At 38.4% G+C, this 20,621-nt stretch overlaps 2 protein-coding genes across 2 annotated transcripts; both read right to left on the reverse strand.

Moving 5' to 3' along the window:
• Positions 1-232: 232 nt before the first annotated feature.
• Olfr394 (olfactory receptor 394) lies at positions 233-1,165 on the reverse strand. The gene has a single exon (NM_147007.1). It carries the CDS (start codon positions 1,163-1,165, stop codon positions 233-235), a length of 933 nt encoding a protein of 310 aa, NP_667218.1.
• Positions 1,166-19,346: 18,181 nt separating this feature from the next.
• Olfr395 (olfactory receptor 395) lies at positions 19,347-20,285 on the reverse strand. The gene has a single exon (NM_147005.1). It carries the CDS (start codon positions 20,283-20,285, stop codon positions 19,347-19,349), a length of 939 nt encoding a protein of 312 aa, NP_667216.1.
• Positions 20,286-20,621: the final 336 nt, after the last annotated feature.

Below are 20,621 nucleotides of genomic sequence, written 5' to 3' on the forward strand. Positions count from 1 at the left end.
TCTTTTCATTTCCAAATTGTTTATTCAAGGTAAGGCGAAAGATGTTGCCAGATATCAAAAATAATCTTTCTTACTTTGACTTCTGCATCAAACTTCTTCTCTTTCACATACTCAAAAGTTACATAGCATGGACTTCCTTGTAGGTCCTATGATGATGGATAATATCTGATATAAAATATTAATATCAATACATTTATTAGATAAAGCTAAGTAACAATCTCAAATGTCACCATTACAGAGAGATTTTCTTACTGCCAATAATTCTTATTAGGGCCCTCTTCATGTCTCTGTTCCTCAGACTGTAGATGAAGGGGTTCAGCATGGGAGTCACCACTGTGTACATCATAGCCATGGCAGACCCCTTTAGACTGAAATTATTACCTGATGGACATAAGTAGAGACCAATAATTGTCCCATAGAACAGAGACACCACAGACAGATGAGAGCCACAGGTAGAGAAGACCTTGTGGATGCCTTGAGTAGATGGAACCTTAAGAGTAGAGGAGATGATCCTTGCATAGGATATAACAATGAGCAGGAATGGAATAACAATGATGAGCCCTCCCATGATAAGTATCATCAAATCATTAACATAAGTGTCTGAGCAGGCCAGCTTTAAGAGAACAAATATGTCACAGAAAAAGTTGAGAAGCACATTGTTCTCACAAAAAGACAGTCTTACTGTGAGCAGAATTTGCATTGTGGCATGTGATGTTGTCAGTATCCACAACAGTAGCACTAGAAAAGTACAGACCTTAGGACTCATGATGCTAGTGTAATGCAGAGGGAAGCAGATGGCCACATAGCGGTCATAGGCCATGGCTACAAGAAGGAAGCTTTCCATATCTCCAAAAAGCATAAAGAAGAATATTTGTGCCAGGCAACCTCCATAGGGGATGGATGGGTCCTGGCTCTGCATATTCTGCAGCAATTTGGGCATTGTGACAGAGGAAAAGCAGAGGTCAGAGAAAGACAAATTGCTGAGAAACAAGTACATTGGTGTGTGGAGATGGGAGTCCAGTTGAATGAGGACAATGATTAGCAGGTTTCCCAAGATGGTAGTGAGGTACATAGCCAGAAACAGGGCATAGAATAGGTGTTGGTACTCTGGAGGGATTGGCAGGCCAAGGAGGAGGAACTGGGTGATGACAGTTTTGTTGTTCATTACTCTTCTTCTTCTCCTTCTCCTTCTCCTTCTCCTTCTCCTTCTCCTTCTCCTTCTCCTTCTCCTTCTCCTTCTCCTTCTCCTTCTCCTTCTTCTCCTCCTCCTCCTCCTCCTCCTCCTCCCCCTCCTCCTCCTCCTTCTTCCTCTTCTTCTTCTGTATACTAATGAGAAAATATCACACTTAAACTTTAAAATAAGTACATATCTAAGATATATGTTCTACAACAATGGGTGTGAGAGATCATAATAACCATGATCACTGTAAACATTACAATCATTAATTATTTTTCTCAACTTATCTTATACAAGTTTTTATTTCCCCATCATTTCCAAGATGCTTCTATGCCATTTCTATAAAGTTCCAAAATGGACTAGTGATTTTCTCTCCTATTTCCTGCTCACCCTGGGTAACTAGATTGTTTATTTACATTTCATTCTATGTTATTTTGTATATTGATGTTCTTGAAGAATTTGTATAAGATTTATCATCATAATTTTATACAAATTCCAAGAAAATCTCACATGCTCCAATGTGTTATATTACCATTTCAAATTCACACTTACATGTCCCTGTAACATGTATTTCTGCTCCACTGTTAAATAATCATCTTCTATTTTTTGCTTGTGTGACAGGTATCAGAAGCTCAAAAACCCCAAGTGAAATTCGTCTCTGCATTTTATTGTATCCCGAAGTATTTCTCATTCTTCCACCTCTCCAGTCTGATAGAGTTAAAAGGAACAAGTTCAGTTTTAAGTCAGAGCTATGTGAATTTTAATTCATTCATTCTTTTTCATACACTGAACTGCTGTCATGCACTATTCAGTTACTCCTCCATTGGCCTATTTCATCTATTCCTCTATGTGAGATTATATTAGTATATGAGGATCATATCTTATCATTACCGAATGCAGAAGCAGACTTAGTTCATGTTCATATTCTGATGTCTCCTGACTCTTCTTCGTCATGCTTCATTTACACTGTGGAATTCAAACAGAGGAGTTCCTTCACCTCTTTTTTTATTTATTTTCAGATTATCACTGTTGCTATGGGGATAAGGACAAAGCTCCTATCAGAGACACATTGTTCTTTCATTATCTCACAGGTGTTAGCTTTACATCTCACATGTTTCCAAAAGCTTATTTTTTCTCCTCATTTAATGCTGCAGTTGATCTCTTTATGTCCCACATTTTTTTTTAGTTGCTCCTTCACCCATCTCCTGCCTTTAGCTCCCTTCTTTGTTTTTCCTTCAACCAGGCATTCTCATATATCAGGTTTATTGCTTATCACATAGTCAGCTAAATTTATTGTGTATCTCCATACTACATAAGACATTCATCTATGTTCCCTAAAAACTATATGTATTCCACACAATTAATACTTCAGTCACTGCTTTAAGCTATCTTCATATCAATTGTAAACTATATGTAGGAAAGGTCACTTGTGCCTTCAATCTGATTATTTCCACTCATTCTTAATATCCAACTAGGGTCAATGTTGATCATGATGCTTAATTTGGCCAGTGAACATTTCTTATCTGCTTCTCAAACTAATACAGTTTGCTTTAACTTCAAATGTAGAAACGTTCCCATTTAAATAGAAAGTCTTGAATACTTAGAAATAAATTCTAAACTCCATACTGTTTGTCAGAAATCTAATGCACTTCTGAACTGTCAGGGTTAATCATTTACAATCTCAATAATACTGCTGACTACAAATAATACCCCTATGTTTGAATCCACAGGATATCATAGATATTGGTCTAGAATGCAGATAGAATTAACTGTTTTATGAATTATTAAAAAAAAGAGCAACAAGTTACTTTGGAATTTTCACTTGAGTTATTCCTCAATGTCTGTACTGTACATGATGGTGAATTTATACATCAAGTGTGTTAAACACTATTACTAATTTGGAAAAATCCTGGATGCTGTGCAGATAGTCTCTGAATGGACTGCACATACATTAGCAAAGATTTGTGAACATGAACACATAAAGGTAACCATCATCTTCCGAATGATATAGTCCAGTGTTTAAGACCCCACAAATGAAAGTATACTAATCGACCCTTTAGTACTACAGCACTGAGCTCTACCTCACAGGGATGTTCCTGTGTGGAAATGGTATGCTATAGAGAAAAAAAAAAGACATAATAAGTGATTAGAATGAACACATCAATATGAATGGCTACATGATGAACATGAAACAAATACTAGCACGGTATGTAGAAGTCTTGGGTGACAGAGAAAAGAAGAAAGTTATCATACCTGGAAAACTGTCATACACAACACAGGAATTCCAATTGACAGCAAGACACCGGCCTATTTTCCTGACTGTACCTAGCTCTGATGAAGTTGAGTTCATTTCTGCTCACCTTTATTTTATTTGCAGACACAGGAATATCAGCCTCTGTATTCATCACCTATCTGCACCATCTCTACTTAAACCCTACCTCTGCTGCCCTGAATCCCAGAGGAGTACAGATCTGATATAACTCATTAAAAGACATAATAATTGCCAAGGACCTTTCTGGGACCAATTTACCTCAAAGATCTATAGTGGAAACCAATTTTACTCATTGAATACTGTAGTAGTAGATCTGCCCAATCTAGGCACACAACATGTATTCATAATAATTGAGTTGTGTTTTCATTGCCAGAGCAAATTTGGGTTGGAGATTTACTACAGCAAAGTGGCACCCAATGTAGAGATTTGAATTCAACTAACCTGAGATAAAAATTCACTGCACTCCCAACCTCTGAATGGGTCTTGGTCAGTGACCTATGCTGTAGCAATATGGATTCGAAGCTGACTGGGTTTGAGGGGCCTACAGAGAATGGCAGAGAGGCATCTCTACACCGGAGATAGCCTTTCTCTGTTTGCTTCCCTGTATCCTACCCTCCCCACCCTGTCTCCACCACCTCCAAACAAGGACACTGACAATGTGGGTCTTTTTACAGTCAACTTCTCCCTGTGAATAAAGAATTGGGAGACAACGGTACAAAGGGCTCCAGACCAGGTAATTCCTTGATATAAGGAGAGAAATATAACCTTTTGATACGTAATAATGATATAAAGATATATTGCTCTATTAAGACTTACAGGATACTCATGTTCTGTCTAACATGGGCTCCACAGGAATTTTGGGTTTAAATCCTGGTTTGACAACTTGTCTCTTATAAGCAGGTATAGTACTTAAAGATGGGAAATCTCACCTGTGGTTCATAACTAGATAGGGAATATTAGTCACTGACTCCAAGTAGAGAGAACAGTGATAATCACCTAGTATGAACAGGTATTAATTAATTAATAGAAGTCTGCGGCTCCTGGTAGAGAGCACAACAGATAAATCGTATAACAGAATGGCTGCTCTAGGCAGAGAGCTTAATAATTAACAATTAACAGGAATTTTGGGTTGAAATCCTTGTTTGACAACCTGCCTCTTTTTTTTTTGGTAGTTGTTTTTTTGTTTTTTGTTTTGTTTGTTTGTTTGTTTTTGTTTCTCAAGACAGGGTTTCTCTGTATAGCCCTGGCTGTCCTAGAACTCACTTTGTAGACCAGGCTAGCCTCGAACTCAGAAATCTGCCTGCCTCAGCCTCCCAAGTGCTGGGATTAAAGGTGTGCGCCACCACTGCCCAGCTTGACAACCTGCCTCTTATAAGCAGGTATGGAAAGGAAAGGAAAGGAAAGGGAAGGGAAGGGAAGGGAAGGGAAGGGAAGGGAAGGGAAGGGAAGGAAAGGAAAGGAAAGGAAAGGAAAGGAAAGGAAAGGAAAGGAAAGGAAAGGAAAGGAAAGGAAAAGGAAAAGGGAAAGGAAAAGGGAAAGGAAAAGGGAAAGCAAAAAGGGAAAGGAAAAGGGAAAGCAAAAAGGAAAGGAAAGGAAAGGACAGGAGAGGAGAGGAGAGGAAAGGAGAGGAAAAGAAAGGAGAGGAAAAGAGAGGAAAGGAAAGAAAAAAAGAAGTGTGAATCAATTGTTTTAAAGATTATATGGTAAAGTCTGCAGGAGACTCATATTCTGCCTAGCATAGGCTCCACGGGAATTTTGGGTTAATATCCAGACATAACAAATTAGAAAGGCCTAAATGAGCTAAAATGTGTGTGATTTTGAGTATTGTGATTGTTTTATTTTTCCTCTGGGACAGAGGGCAAGCTACAGGTTTTCTAGGTTACTGGCTGAAGAATAAGCTGATTTGGGGAAAAGGTTTTGTCTTTGTTTTTGGAAAAAGTGATTAAGCTATCTACACTTTCCAGAGTTTTATGGATCAGATTTGATGGAGGGAGACCCCCTGAAGAACAGATTCCAGAGAATCAAACAAAAAGGTTATCTTGATGATACTAAAATTTTGTTTTGAGATTTATATATTACAGAATATACATCCTTGGGGAATTCTATCATCAGACATGCTGAACTGACCTGTCTGAACTTCTGATGACTTGGATTTGCATCTGGATCCAGACAGGACACAGACATCAAAGACTAATACAATCATTGGTATGGCCTTCTTAAGGCCAACCAACTCCCCCATTTCCCCACCCTTCCCCCTCCCTTCAAAAATATCTCAGTGCCCATATTCAGCTTGAAGAAGTTATGAAGAGTCGTCATCCCAGTTCCCTAAGCTTTGAGGCTGGGGATGGTTATTATAGGTTGTCTTTGATACTAAAAATTTTGAAGTACAGGGCTTGGACCCAGTCCTTCTACTGCTGTAATTATAAACAGATCTGAGATGTTCAAGCCTGTGAGTTACTAAGCAAATAAGAAACTCATGGCTCTGAGTTTATTGTTATGGTGTTTTCAGTTATTTTAATCAGATATGACTGAGGCAGGAAACAGAGAACAATCCAAATTACTTAAAATAGATAGTTGGTTTTCAAAAATGTCAGAAGTTCACAGAATGTGACATTTAATGTTTTTTATTCACTTGTTGTTGAGACTAGTCTGCGCCTGACAGCTTTCCCTATCGTGGATTGGCTAAACAGCCACTAGGCAAGAATTGCCTCATTTCATCTACAGACATATGTCCAATGTAAGAACACAATTACAGGTTAGGATAGCTTGATTCTGCTGAGACAGAGTAGGCTAGTCCTTAATATTCCTGTTTTTCTAAGTCTGTCAGATGACCCTGGCCAGTAGGCTGAAGACAAATGCTCCAAGGTGTTGAAGTAAGGGACTGTCCAAGTGTTCAGTGGTCTCTATAAATTGGGCTATGTTTTAGAAGCCATTAGGCTTCCTTTATATTTTCAGTTAATATCAGTCATTCTTGGATTTCTGATGGGGTTGAAAAAACTACATAGTCCCTAGCCAACCCAGGTGTTTTACTTTGAGAGGAATAGATTTGAGAGGATGGTTTTCAGATGGCATTCAATCTAAAGCCAAGACATAGCCAGGTGTAGAACTATTTATATCGTCTTTTAAGTAAGGATATATGACAGAGGTTCTATTTAATTAACAAAGATGATGAACTGAGTGTTAAGTCTCTTGTACTTTATAAACTACAAAACAGTAATAGTTATGTTCAATTGTGTTGGGGCTGGCCTGCGGCTCTCATGTCCAGGTTCGAGCCTGGAAGGCATCTTGGAATCTGGAAGAAAGGAAATATAGGCAGGTAAAGAGAGAAATGGAGTCAAGACTGAATTCTGATCAAGACTCAACTTTAATGTAGGCAAACATGCTTTATAAAGAAGAGGGGAGGCCCATTCCCAGTCACACAAAGTTCCTTTGAAGTTGTCAGATCAGCCTTTTAGTAGAAACTCAGATCACAGTTTGGTGCTAACTCTGGAAGATCTTGGTGAGCAGGTTCAGCCTCAGGCAGGTGGCAGGTAGTGGCATATCAAAGGAGAGGGATGAGAAGCAGCACAGCAGGTGGCTCCGCCTCAGTGGCTGATGGTCTCAGCCAGCCTTACTAGGCTGGAAGGAGGTAGCACAATTGTATCTGAGATAAAATAGTCTTTTAATTGGACAGAAAGAGGGGGAAGTGTTGTGGATAGCCCTGGGACTAAGTATATTTGATGTTCATTCCATTCTCCTGTGAATGGCTGCAAACAAGGAATGAGTCAGCACTCACATGACTTCCTGTAAACCTGCTTCTCACCTTAATTTGTAAAATAAAGAAAGCTGATGATTGGGCAAATAAAGGAAAAGTGGCACAGAAGATGGGAAGAGAGAGAAGGAGAAAATGAAAGCGGAAGAGGTTGCAAAGGAGGAGGGAGAAGAAGAAAAGTGGAACAGCAGCACATGGCCTGGAGAAACCACAAGTTCTAAGGAGTCTCATAGTTGGAGAAGATGGTAATGTAGTGGTGGATCTGCCCAATCTAGGTGCACAGCATGTATTCATATTAATTGAGTTGTGTTTTCATTGCTGGGGCATATTTGGGTTGGAGATTTTTTGCAACAGATTACTATTCGCTACACTTAAAAGAAAGTAGAATTTAAATAACAACAAACAATAATAATAAATAGCAGCAACAAGACAGCCAGCCATGGGAAGATACATACGCATTCCATGTTCAAGTAACCATTATGGCTTCTGTTGACCAGAGCGATTTTGTTAGCAGGGAAAGGGAAGATGGGTGACTGAACTCCCTCCCTTATAATCAGGAATTTTCTTATTATTAATGACTCAAAAGTTTTCACAAAACAAAAATTTTCACAAGACACCATCAGTAGTTTTTATACTTTTTGGATGTGAGCCTCACCTTTACTTGCTGAGCCATCTTTCTAGTCCATCCAACAGTAGTTCTTAAGCACAATAAAACCATAGAAAACCCCACACACTGGGAAGCTTCCAAGGACTGCATCTCAATGCAACATGGTGAACTACCTGCAATAAGGCTTGAACAAATATACATCCTTCTTGAAAAATTTAAACTTCATCACTCAACCTTCCATGTGTGTCAGTGTGTGAAAAGGCAGGAATATGGCAAACAGGGGGAATGTTTAAGATTTCTGCAAGCCAATATAAAGGCAGCCCATGTTTCCATGCTGTTTAATCATTTTGTTTCTTACCACTCTATGAAAATATTAATTGGACCTCTGACACCATTATCCAACCACTCACCATAGATGTGAGATTACTTTATAATTCCATGTTGTATGAGTTCAACATATGTCCCAAGGCCATTGATGGCATTTGTAATTCCTTCCTTCATTATAATTTCCAAAACTTGGCTGTCACTGGTTGTATGAATTTCTGTATATAATAATGAAACACAAATATTCAAACCCCAGGTACTATTGCTCTTTATTGATCTAAACTGGCTCTTAGAGATGACTAACTTTCCCTTTCAATTATTTTTTGTTGATTAACTTTTGTTTATAAATGTGGATATAGGAAGTGTAATATAAGAATGTGTTTGGATTTTTAGACACAGTGCTAACTGCTCAGGCTGTATAGAACAACCAAATTTTCTTGCCTTTAAATTAGTTTTAATTATGCAAGAAGAATGATACCATCTACTCTAAGTTTTGGTTGACATGAGAAACAAAAGTGATTGGATGGTAGACTCAAGTTGTAACTTGAGTTGCAAAGAACTATGATCTTCATTACATGATTGTAAATAAATCACTTTAGTATTTTCTTTTTGTTTGGTTGTTTTTTTATTGGACATTTTCTTTATTTATATTTCAAATGTTATCCCCTTTCCTCACCCCCCTCCTGGAAACACCCTATGCCATCCTTCCTCCCCCTGCTTCTATGAGGGTGTTCCTCCACACTCCCACACAATTCCACCTCCACATCCTCAGTTCACATTCTCTGGGGCATATATTGAGCTTTCATAGGATTAAGGGCCTCTCCTCCCATTAATGCCTGACAAGGTCATCCTCTGCTACATATGCAGCTGAAAGCATGTGTACTCCTTGGTTGATGGCTTAGTCCCTAGGAGCTCTTGGGGGACTGTTTGGTTAATATTGTTATTATTCCTGTGTGTTTGCAACCCCTTCAACTCCTTAGGTTCTTTTTCTAACTCCTTTTTCATGACCCTGTGCTCAGTTCAATGGCTGGCTGTGAACATCCACCTTTGTATTTGTAAGGCTCTGGCAGGGCCTCTAAGGAGACAATCAGATCAGGCTCCTTTCAGCATGCACTTCTTGGCATCCACAATAGTATCTGGGTTTGATAATTGTACAGGGGATGGACAGTCTCTGGATGGCCTTTCCTTTAGTCTCTGCTCTACACTTTATCTCCATATTGGCTCTTGTGAGTATTTTGTTCTTCTAAGAAGCACCCATACTTTAGTCTTCCTTCTTGAGCGGCATATGACCTGGGAATTGTATCTTGGTTATTTGGAGCTTTTGAGCTAATATCCACTCATCAGTGAGTGCATACCTTGTGTTTTCTTTTGCTATTGGGTTACCTCACTCAGGATAATATTTTCTACTTCTATCTATTTGCCTAAGAATTTCATGAATTCATCATTTTTAATAGCTGAGTAGTATTCCACTATGTAAATATACCACATTTTCTGTATCCATTCCTCCATTGAAGGACATCTGGGTTTTTTCTAGCTCTTGGCTATTATAAATAAGGCTTCATTGAACATAGTGGAGCATTCAAAGCATTTGCATTGCAGTTTCAAACCCATAATCTTCCAAAGGATTTCTGTGTACATTCATACAAACTGTTGCCTCCAACCATCCATAGGCAATTCCACTCTACTTTATGCTCTTACAGGTTTTTCTATTTTTGGTATTTCATTTAGATATAAACTCTTCATTATAGGCTTATATTTTTCTTTTTTTAATTTTGTTTTGTTTGTTTTGGTTTCTGTTTCTTTCTTCTTTTTTATTGGATATTCTATTTATTTACATTTTATATGTTATCCCCTTTGCCAGTTTGCCCTTTGGGAACCCCATATCCCATTCCACTCCCCCTGAATCTATGAGGGTGCTCCCCCATCCACCTACACCTGTCACCCTGCCCTGGCATTCCCCTACACTAGGGCATTGAGCCTTCACGGAACCAAGGGCCTCTCCTCCCACTGATGCCCAACAAGGCCTACCTCTGCTACATATGCAACTGAAGCCATGGGTCCCTCCATGTGTACTCTTTGGTTGGTAGTTTAGTCACTGGAAGCTCTGTGAGATCTGGTTGGTTGATATTGTTGTTCTCCCTATAGGGTTACAAACCAATTCATCTCCTTCAGTCCTTTCCCTAAATCCTCCAATGGAGCCTCTGTGCTCAATCTAATGTGCAGAGCCTCTCAAGAGACAGCCATATCAGGCTCCTGTCAGCAAGCACTTCTTGGCAACCACAATAGTGTCTAGGTTTGGTGTCTGTATATGGGATGGATCCCCAGGTAGTGCAGTCTCTGGATGGCCTTTCCTTCAGTCTCTGCTCTACACTTTGTTTTCATATTTCTTCCTGTGGATATTTTGTTACCCCTTCTAAGAAAGATTGAAGCATCCATACTTAGGTCTTCCTCCTTCTTGAGCTTCCTGTGGTCTGTGAATTGTATCTTGGGCATTCTGAACTTTTGGGCTAATATTCAGTTAACAGTGAGTGATACCATGCGTGTTCTTTTGTGGACTGAGTTTCCTCATTCAGAATGATATTTTCTAGTTCCATTGATTTGCCTACAAATTTCATAAATTCATTCTTTTTAATAACTGAGTAGTACTCCATTGTGTAGATGTACCACATTTTCTGCATCCATTCCTCTGTCGAAGGACATCTGGGTTCTTTCCACTTCTGGCTATTATAAATAAGGCTGCTATAAACATAGTGAAGAATGTGTCTTTATTATATGTTGGAGCATCTTTTGGCTATATGCCCAGGGGTGGTATAGCTGGGTTCTCAGGTCCACTTTTCTGAGGAACCTCCAGACTGATTTTCAGACTGGTTATACCAACTTGTAATCCCACCAGCAATGGAAGAGTGTTCCTCTTTCTCCACATCCTTACCAGTATCTGCTGTCACCTGAGTTTTTAATCTTAGCCATTTTGGTGTGATGTGGAATCTCAAGGTTCTTTTGATTTGCATTTTGATGAATAAGGATGTTCAGCATTTCTTTAGTTGCTTCTCAGCCATTCAAAATTCCTCAGTTGAAAATTCTTTGTTTAGCTCTGTACCCCAATTCTTAATAGGGTCATTTGGTTCTCAGGAGTCTGACTTCTTGAGTTCTTTGTATATATTGGATATTAGCCCTCTATGTGATGTAATATTGTTAAGGATAAGGGTTCTCAAATGTTTTAACATTCCCTCCAGCCCACCATCCACCAGTGGAAAGGAAAGATGAATAGAGCAAAGGAGGATGTGGACCTGTTTATAAATAGTTATTTGGAGCAAATCCAATCTGGCTTGCCAGGATATCAGCACACACCAATCAGCAGTGGCAGGTCAATTCATTTACAAATGCCATTCACAAATCAGCAACAGCAGGTTGATCCAGAGAGAAACCTCAAGGCTCTGCCAATTTCCTGAGTCTACAGAAGCCACAAAAAGCCATCAGAACAATATAAGTATTTTTCTTGGTGCATTTCTCTCTATAAAGTCATGGCAAAGGATACCAAGCAAAGAATGGTACAACATGCCAGTACCACAATGACTTTAGTGAAGACCAGCATCAGCAAATTCCAATGATGACCAGCAAACAATGATATGGGATAGCAATACAATACAGCAGTGTCCACTGCCTGATGGGTTAAATTTATATTCTTTCCAAATGTGTTCTCTCAAGTGTCTACTCTAGCAAAATATCATAAGCCTTTACTCAGGCTGTTTCCAGCAAAGAAAAAAACCACATGTCTGTCCTCAGTACAGCATCCTCCCATGTGTCTGCTTCAGCAAAAACTCTCTAAAGACAGATTTCAGGAAAACATCAAATAACACAATTGAGTGTTCAAAGAAATAGAAATTTCCACTTCACTTCATGGTTAGCTTCCTCCTATTAGCATATTGTCAGGGTATGTCTGTATAGTTCTTGTGACAATGATTGACTTTTTATTCTTAAATGTCATTGTACAGATGTGCTGTGGTTATTTACATAATAATTCATTGTTGGTTCTTTCTTTTAGAGAAAAAGATAAGTAGCATTTCTGTGAATATTAGTATTCAACCATTTGTTTGAATGATGGTATGTATGTACCTAGTCATATGATAATTATGCATTGAAAAGAGATTTTGTCATTTTAATCTTTAGCTAAATTTAAATGAAAAATTATTCTTATTTATATTAGCCTACAAGGGAGTTCAATTCTTGAGGGCATTTTTATTTCAACTTAGTTTGTTAGCCATCTACTCTATGCCCTTTTCATCCCAATGATCTGCTCCCCATTTCTGCATTAAACCTGCTGGAATTAGGTATTCACACTTACACTTTCAAATTACATGCATTCTGTTGCCCTTGTACATGTCTCCCAAAGGCCTCTATTTTCCCCTTCTCATGAGCCATTTTTATTCTTTTCTTTTACATACAATCACTCATGAATACAAATATGTTAAGATTATTAATGGGATTAGAGATATGTTTCAGTGCTTAAGAGTACTTGTTAGTCCAGATTCATTTTAGATCACTAAATGGAACAGCTCACAAACATTTGTAACCCCAATTCTGGGAAATCCAACACCCTCTTTTGGTCTCTGTAGGCACTAGTAATACATGTGTTGCACTATTTACATGCATAAAGGTACATAGTCTTATGTACTCTGAAAACAAAAGGCTCTTCCATATTAATGGTTTGAATTATGCTACTTAGGTGAAATTATTGGCATAGGTTCTTTTCCAAGCTCCAGAACTTTGCCACCACCAGGTAGTTGGATCCACAGATACATGTTCAACACAACTTTTGTACCTGAGTTAATTTCATGCACATAGGTACATATTTTTACTTTATTCATGATATTTATGCATCTAAGATGAATAAACTTCCTTTTAATAGCAAGTAGAGCATCAATAAACATTGGCATGCAAGTAGTACTGGAGAAGATGTAAGACGTAAAATCTCAGAATTTGAGACCAGCAGCAGTAGAGCTAACTCTCTCCTTGTTTCCTTGCCTGCTTTTGGGTTCTTAACCAGGACCCCAACTAAGTGATAGTCACATAGCACAGCATTAGTAATAAAAACTGCATGGTATTTGTATAGAGACAGACAGGTTTACCAGTGAAATAGAATTGAAGACACACAAATATACCCACAGACCTATGGACATTTGACTTTTGACCAAGAAACCAAAACCATACAGTGGGAAAAAGAAAGCATCTTCAATAAATAGTGCTGGTCTAACTGGTGGTCTGCATATAGAAGAGTACAAATTGATCCATATCTACCACCCTCTACAAAGTTGAAAAAAACAAATGAATCAAAGACCTCCACCTAAAACCAGATACACTGAATCAAATAGAAGAGAAAATGGGAAAGAGCCCTGAATGCATTAGCACAGGGAAATTTTTCCTGAATACAACACCAATGACTCAGGCTCTAAGTTATCAGACCTTATAAAACTGAAAATCATCTGTAAGGCAAAGGAAGCTTTTTCTGTAAGGCAATAGGAAAGAATGGCAACCTAGATATTGGGAGAAGATGTTCACTAAACCTTTATTTGATAGAGGGCTAATATCCAAAGAACTCAAGAAGTTAGATTCCAAAACAATAACCTAATTTAAAAATATGGTACAGAACTAAATAGATAAATCTCAACAGAGGGATCTTGAATGGCTGAGAAGCACTTTAAAAATGTTTAACCTCCTTAGTCATCAGGAAAATGCAAATCAAAATGACCCTGACATTCCACCTTATACCATTCAGAATGGCTAAGATCAAAAACTCAAGGGACTGCACATGCTGGCAAGAATGTGGGAAAAGAACAAAGGTTCTGTACACTCTGGGAATCAGTCTGACAGTTCCTTAGAAAACTAGAAATAGTTCTACCTCAAGACCCAGCTTTTCTGCTCCTGGGCATATACCCAAAAGATGGTCCACCATACAACAACAAATACACATGATCTGCTATATTTATAGCAGCTTTATTTGTAATAGCCAGAATCTGAAAAGAACCCAGTTATCCCTCAGCTGAATAATGGATACAGAAAATAGGGTTCATTTACACAATGGAATACTATTCAGCTATTAAAAACAGGGACATCATGAATTGTTTAGGCAAATAAATGGAACTAGAAAATATCATCCTGAGTGAGGTAACCCAGACCCAAAAGTACATACTTGGTTGTACTCCATGATAAGTAGATATTAGCCAAAAAAGTTCAGAATATCCATGAAACAACTCACAGACCATAGGAAGATTAACAAGAAAGAAAGGAAGCTTAACAAGAAAGAAGGCCCATGTGTGGATATCTCAAACCCACTTAGACTGGGACCAAAATATTCATGGGAGGCAGAGGGAGGGAGGAACCTGGGTGGGAGAGGGAAGGGAGGATGCGGAAAGGGGGCCAGACTCTGGTATGAGGGAGACAGGAGGGCACAGGGAGGACCTCTAGAAAGTCTTAGAGACTTTGAGATTTGAAAGGATACCAGGATTCAATGGGGATGACATTAGCTGAAATGTCCAAAAGTGGGGAGATGGAACCTGAAGACCACCTCCAGTAGGTAGACATGGCCCCCAGTTGAGGCAAGGGACCACCCACCCATATTCAAAATTTATAACCCATATTTATTCCTGTGTAAAAGAAATGCAGGGACAAAAATGGAGCAGAGACTGAAAGAAAGACCACACAATGACCAGCCAAACTTGGGATTCATCCCATACATGACACCAAACCCTGACACTATTACTGAGGGCATATTGTGCTTACAGAAAGGAGTCTGGCATGACTTTCCTCTGAGAGGTTGTACCAGCAGATGACTGAGACAAATGCTGATACTTTGAGTCAACCATTTAATTGAAATCAGAAACCAATATGGAAGAGTTAGGGGAGGGACTGAAGGAGCTGAAGGGGAATTGCAACCCCATAGGAAGAAAAACAGTGTCAACTAATCCAGACCTTCAGAGCTCCCAGAGACTAAGCCAAAACCAAGGAACATGCATGGGCTGATCTGTGCCCCTGGGAACATATGTAGCAGAAGACTGCCTTGTCCAGTCACAATGGGAAAAGATGCACTCAATCTTGTGGAAACTTGATACCCAGGGAAGAGGGATGCTGGTGTGGGTAAGGAGGGGTGTGTGGTCAGGTGGGGGAGCACCTTCTCAGAGGTGGAGAGTGAGGGGATGAAGAACTCAGGGAGGGAGGACCAGGAAGGGGGCAACTTTTGGGGTGATTTGGGCACTTTACTCTTCTTTTTGTTTGTTTTCTTTAAAAGTTTTTAAAAGAAGCTTTAATCAATTTTTTAATATGTGCATTACAGAAAACAAAACACAAGAAGGCAAGAACAAAGTCACCCAGTCACAAGCATCTCAGTTCAATGTGTCACTCTAGATCCTGTAAGCATACATATACTTAGGTAATTGAGACTGAACAGTATGTACCATGCTTTCCCCACATTGTGACTATTTACCAACTAAAAACCCCATGCTACACAAGGATTTTGATAAACAAGAATACACCATGCCATCTCAATCTGTCAAAAAAAATTGTCATCCTGTCTTCCTTGGCAACAGAAATTTCATAGAAGACAAAAACAGCAGCCACTTTATTCTTCAACTCATAGGCATCTCAGTGGCCAAGGACAAGGCTCAGAGTTTGTAAACTCTTCCTGAGCAAGAGAGAAATGGAGGGGGGAGAGAGAGGAGGGAAGGGGAGTAGGAGGGGGAGGGGAAAGAGAGAGAGTCAGGCATACACAGAGACATTCGCACCATGGATGAAGGAGAAAGGGGCTACACAGAACTTTAATTTTACTCAAAGGTTTTTATAGCTTTCAGACAAAAAGTTCTCTATGTAAGAAAAAAAATACCTTATAGATAAAATGTTACCCAAAAAGAGAGTTACAAAAGGATGTCCATAGTAAGTTTAAAGCAGTGTTTCATTCTATCATCTCATTATATAGACAAAGCAACAGTTTCACATGGCCTTGCTTTATCATAGTGCACACCTGAGTCCTCATCATTGGACCTGACCTAGAATGAATGTTTTTCCTTGATCACAAATCTTTCTCATGCCTATTTCTCTTCTTAGTGCAATTTATAAAAGCTCATTGTATTACTTATTATGTAGTGTTTACTTACTATTTGATGAGGAAGGGGACATTCTATTCTTGATTCTAATTTTATTACATCTTTTTGGGAAAAAAATAACACCATCTCCTTAAACGTCCTTCTTAAAATTATTTAGATCAAACCAGGAATCTATAACATCATTAATTCATCTAAGCAGCATTAATTCTTGAAAGGTCATCTTCATGTTGATCAGCAGGAAATTTGTCCAAAAGAGTGGACTGATGCCCAGGAATCATTAGGGCTGTGTAAAAGTAGCAGGAAAGGCATATCAGCAGCAAAAAGAAGCCTGGGACAAAGTCTCTAGGGCTGTGAGTCTTCAGAGTACACCCATCACAGCCATGCTAAATGGTCAGCCTTATCCAGAAAATTTATTTGCTTGCTATAGCCTTTTCTAGATGCCTTCTGTCATATATAACATGTATATAACAAATTACATATATGTATAAGTATATGCATACACATATTTCCATGATGCTCCCTGAGCCTTGGAGAAGGGATGGTCCATATAAGATCCCATCTATGGATACATATCATAGACACTTATTCTCAGCCATTGAACATTTCTGTGACTCAGAATTAACTAATATTAAAAACATAAATATGCAGAAGTCCATGACCTTTTGCATGACCATTGCCATATGGCTTTTAAGGTATCTGAATGAAATTTCACTGTGAAATATTGCTGTTTACATTTGCCTTGTATGTAAATTAGCCTACACAGTTGTATGCACCAATAATTCATTCTTTTTTGTTGTTGAATAACATTTCATTGTATAAGTATAATACATTTTTTGATTATCCTTTGATTGATCATTCTATTTGTGACCATTATACAATGTATTTTCATGAATAATAAAAACAAAACCAAGTTTTTGAATCCTACAACTTGTTGTAGCTATGTGTCCAGGTGAACTACTTCTCATTCATATGATAACTTTATGGTCAATAAACCACAAGTCCAACATCAATGTTTGGGAGTTTCATCCTACAAAGGGTCTCACTATTCATCTCAGTCTGACCTCACAGGATCTCACTTTGTACTTCAGGCTGACCTCACATGGTTACACTGTGCAGTGAGCAAGGCTAACCTCTCATGGTTTCATTGTTCAGTGAAGATGAATTTACAGGGTCACACTGTGCAGTTGGGCTGGCCTCACATTTACAGTGATCATTCTGCCTGAGCTGCATGTGTGCTGGGATCACAGGCATATTATTATACCTGCCTTGATTTCTAACATTTTTGTTAAATTTTTTTGCTAACTTTCCTTGTTCCTTACCTTCCCTTTTCTTTAAATCACTTCCATTTCTACATAGTCCATCTTCAACATTACATGTGGTATTCATCACACTGTATTATGTTAATACAATTTTATGTTTTAATTTGTGTAGGTTACATTTTTGAAAATGTTTAAATGTACAGATGCTCTAGGCTAGATTTTTGCATTTTGGCATTTCTTTGCATTACTCAGCAGAGCTTTTGTTTCCATTCTATAGCTATTATACATAGTGTCATTACAATTGTATATAGAACTTGTTTCTGTCTTTTAAACTTCGTTTTTCACATGAGGAGGAAACAGACATAATTTATATATTTCTGTCATGTCCCTGATAATTATATTACATTGTGACAATGGGATTTCAGAGTTTAGCTATGACAACAGCAGGTGAAATCTTAACTACATGAGAACTACAATACTAAATATTATAAAACCATATTCAGTAAAAAGATAAAAGTCAAAATTATATGAGAGGCTATTATCCACTTTTGTAAATGTGGTGTGGTGTGTGTTTGTGTGTGTGTGTGTGTGTGTGTGTGTGTGTGTGTGTGTTTGTGTGTGTGTGTGTGGGGGGGTGTTTGTGTGTGTGGGGGGGTGTGGGGGGTGTTTACAGAAGAGTGGTTATGAAAATCGGTGGGTGGGAGATGACATCAGATTTCAAGAAACAGGGTAAAGTATGAAGAGAAGACTGTGTGGAAACAGAAGAGCTCAAGGTGTGCATATTTGTATTAATGATTACACAGATGCTCAAATGGATATGTACCCCAGGCAGTGAGAAGCCCTTAGAGGCTGGACTGGCTTCACATGAAGATGATGTGGCAGGGGGTAGTAGACAGTAGACTATAAACAACTAGATTTGTGTGTCATCAAATACCAAGGACAACTGAGGAAATATGAATGGGCCAAAGTTATTCCATGCAATAGTCTCATAAAATATAAAAAAAGAAAAAAACCTCTTCTTTCTACAGCAATGAGACAAAAAAGTAGAATTGCTTTATGGTTTCATACACATTAACACATTGCCCCTTTCTGTGAGACAAGAAGTCATTTAACTTCATGATCTTCAGTCTAAGGAACAGAATCTTCTCTACCTCTTTGAGATTGTCACAAGGATATGAAAAAAAATCTGTCCACTAGAAATGGACGTTTTACAAAGCAAAATAAGAATACACATAAATCTTTCTTCTTTCCCAAATCTTAGAGTAGTAAATTCAATGGTCTCTAGTTATTAATCAATTCCAAATTAAAATGCATTATACAAATTGCAATTGTAAAAAATGATTCTAACAAATTTGTTCAGCATTAAGACTACCCAGAAAATATAACATGGGCAGAAAGTATATCGGGACTTAAGAGAAAAAATATAATGTCAAAATAAATATGAGAGAACCTGTAGGAAAGACTAGAAGGAAGCTGGCTAGTGAAGAGGTTTCATTAATATACAGTGTCATAAATCCGTTAAGTAAAGTAAATCAACCGACACATCTGTGCATACAGAAATCAGGTTAACATTGATAAAATTTTGTAGTAACATAAGGGAACAGAGATCATGTCACACAGTATCTCATCCACTGTGCATTTATAGGACTGTTTATGCAAGTTAAGGAAGAAGTTGAAGACAGATATCAAAGACAGTATTGCCTACTTTGATTCATGCACCAAGCCTCTTTTTGTTCATGTATTGAACAGTTATGTAACATAGACTTCCTTGTAAGTACTATGATGAGGGGAAATATCTGATATAAAACATCAATATCAATACACTTATTACATAAAACTAGATAACAATCCAAAGTACTGCCATTACAGAGAGATTTTCTTACTGAAGATAACTCTTATTAGGGCCCTCTTCATGTCTCTATTCCTCAGTCTATAGATGAAGGGGTTCAGCATGGGAGTCACCACTGTGTACATCATGGCCATGGAAATCTCATTCACAGTAGAATTATTGCCTGATGGACATAAGTAGAGACCAATAATTGTCCCATAAAACAAGGTCACCACAGACAGATGGGAACCACAGGTAGAGAAGACCTTGTGGATGTCCTGAGAAGATGGAACCTTGAGAATGGAGAAAAAAATCCTTACATAAGACATAACAATGAGTAGAAATGGAATAATACTGATGATCCCTCCCATGATAAATATCATCAACTCATTAACATAAGTGTCTGAGCAGGACAACTTCAGAAGAGCAGAAATATCACAGAAAAAGTGAAGAATGACATTCTTCTCACAAAAAGACAATCTAGCCATGAGTAGGGTATGCAGCAGGGCATGGGATATTGTCAGCATCCACAGTAGTAGCACTAGTAAAGCACAAAATTTGGTGCTCATGATGCTGGTATAATGCAAAGGAAAGCAGATGGCCACATAGCGGTCATAGGCCATGACCACAAGAAGGAAGCTCTCCATATCTCCAAAAACCATAAAGAAGTACAGCTGTGTCAGGCAATCTGCATAGGATATCGTTGGTACTTGGCTCTGCATGTTCTGAAGCAATTTAGGTATTGTGACAGAGGAAAAGCAGAGATCAGAGAAGGACAAGTTGCTGAGAAACAAGTACATGGGCGTGTGGAGATGGGAGTCCAGTCGAACAAGGAGAATGATTAGCAGGTTTCCCAGGAGAGTGGTGAGGTACATGGCCAGGAGCAGGGCATAGAAAAGGAGATGATACTCTGATGAGATGGGCAGACCCAGGAGGAGGAATTCCAAGATGAGAGTTTGGTTCTTTCCAGCCATGCTTCCAATGACTTAAAAAAAAAAATACATTTCGTTAAACTCCCAGTAGTTGAGACTGTATGAGATCATCGATCAATTCCACTCTTTTGTCTCACTTGTTTATTAAAAAGAATTTTCCTTTATTGTTCACATTCTTTAGTTTTTATATTCTTTGCCTCACTATGTCATTGAATAAACTTGATCTATTTATTTCCTCAGTTGTCCTTGGTAGATGATAACATACAAACCAAATCTTGTACAGTCTGTTGATACCTCCACCCAACATCCATATCCATATTTCAATTAAAAAGGATATGGATTGTGACACACAAGGTATGTTGTATACTCTACATTAAT

Source organism: Mus musculus, chromosome 11 (genome assembly GCF_000001635.26).
Source record: "Mus musculus strain C57BL/6J chromosome 11, GRCm38.p6 C57BL/6J".
NCBI lineage: Eukaryota > Metazoa > Chordata > Mammalia > Rodentia > Muridae > Mus > Mus musculus.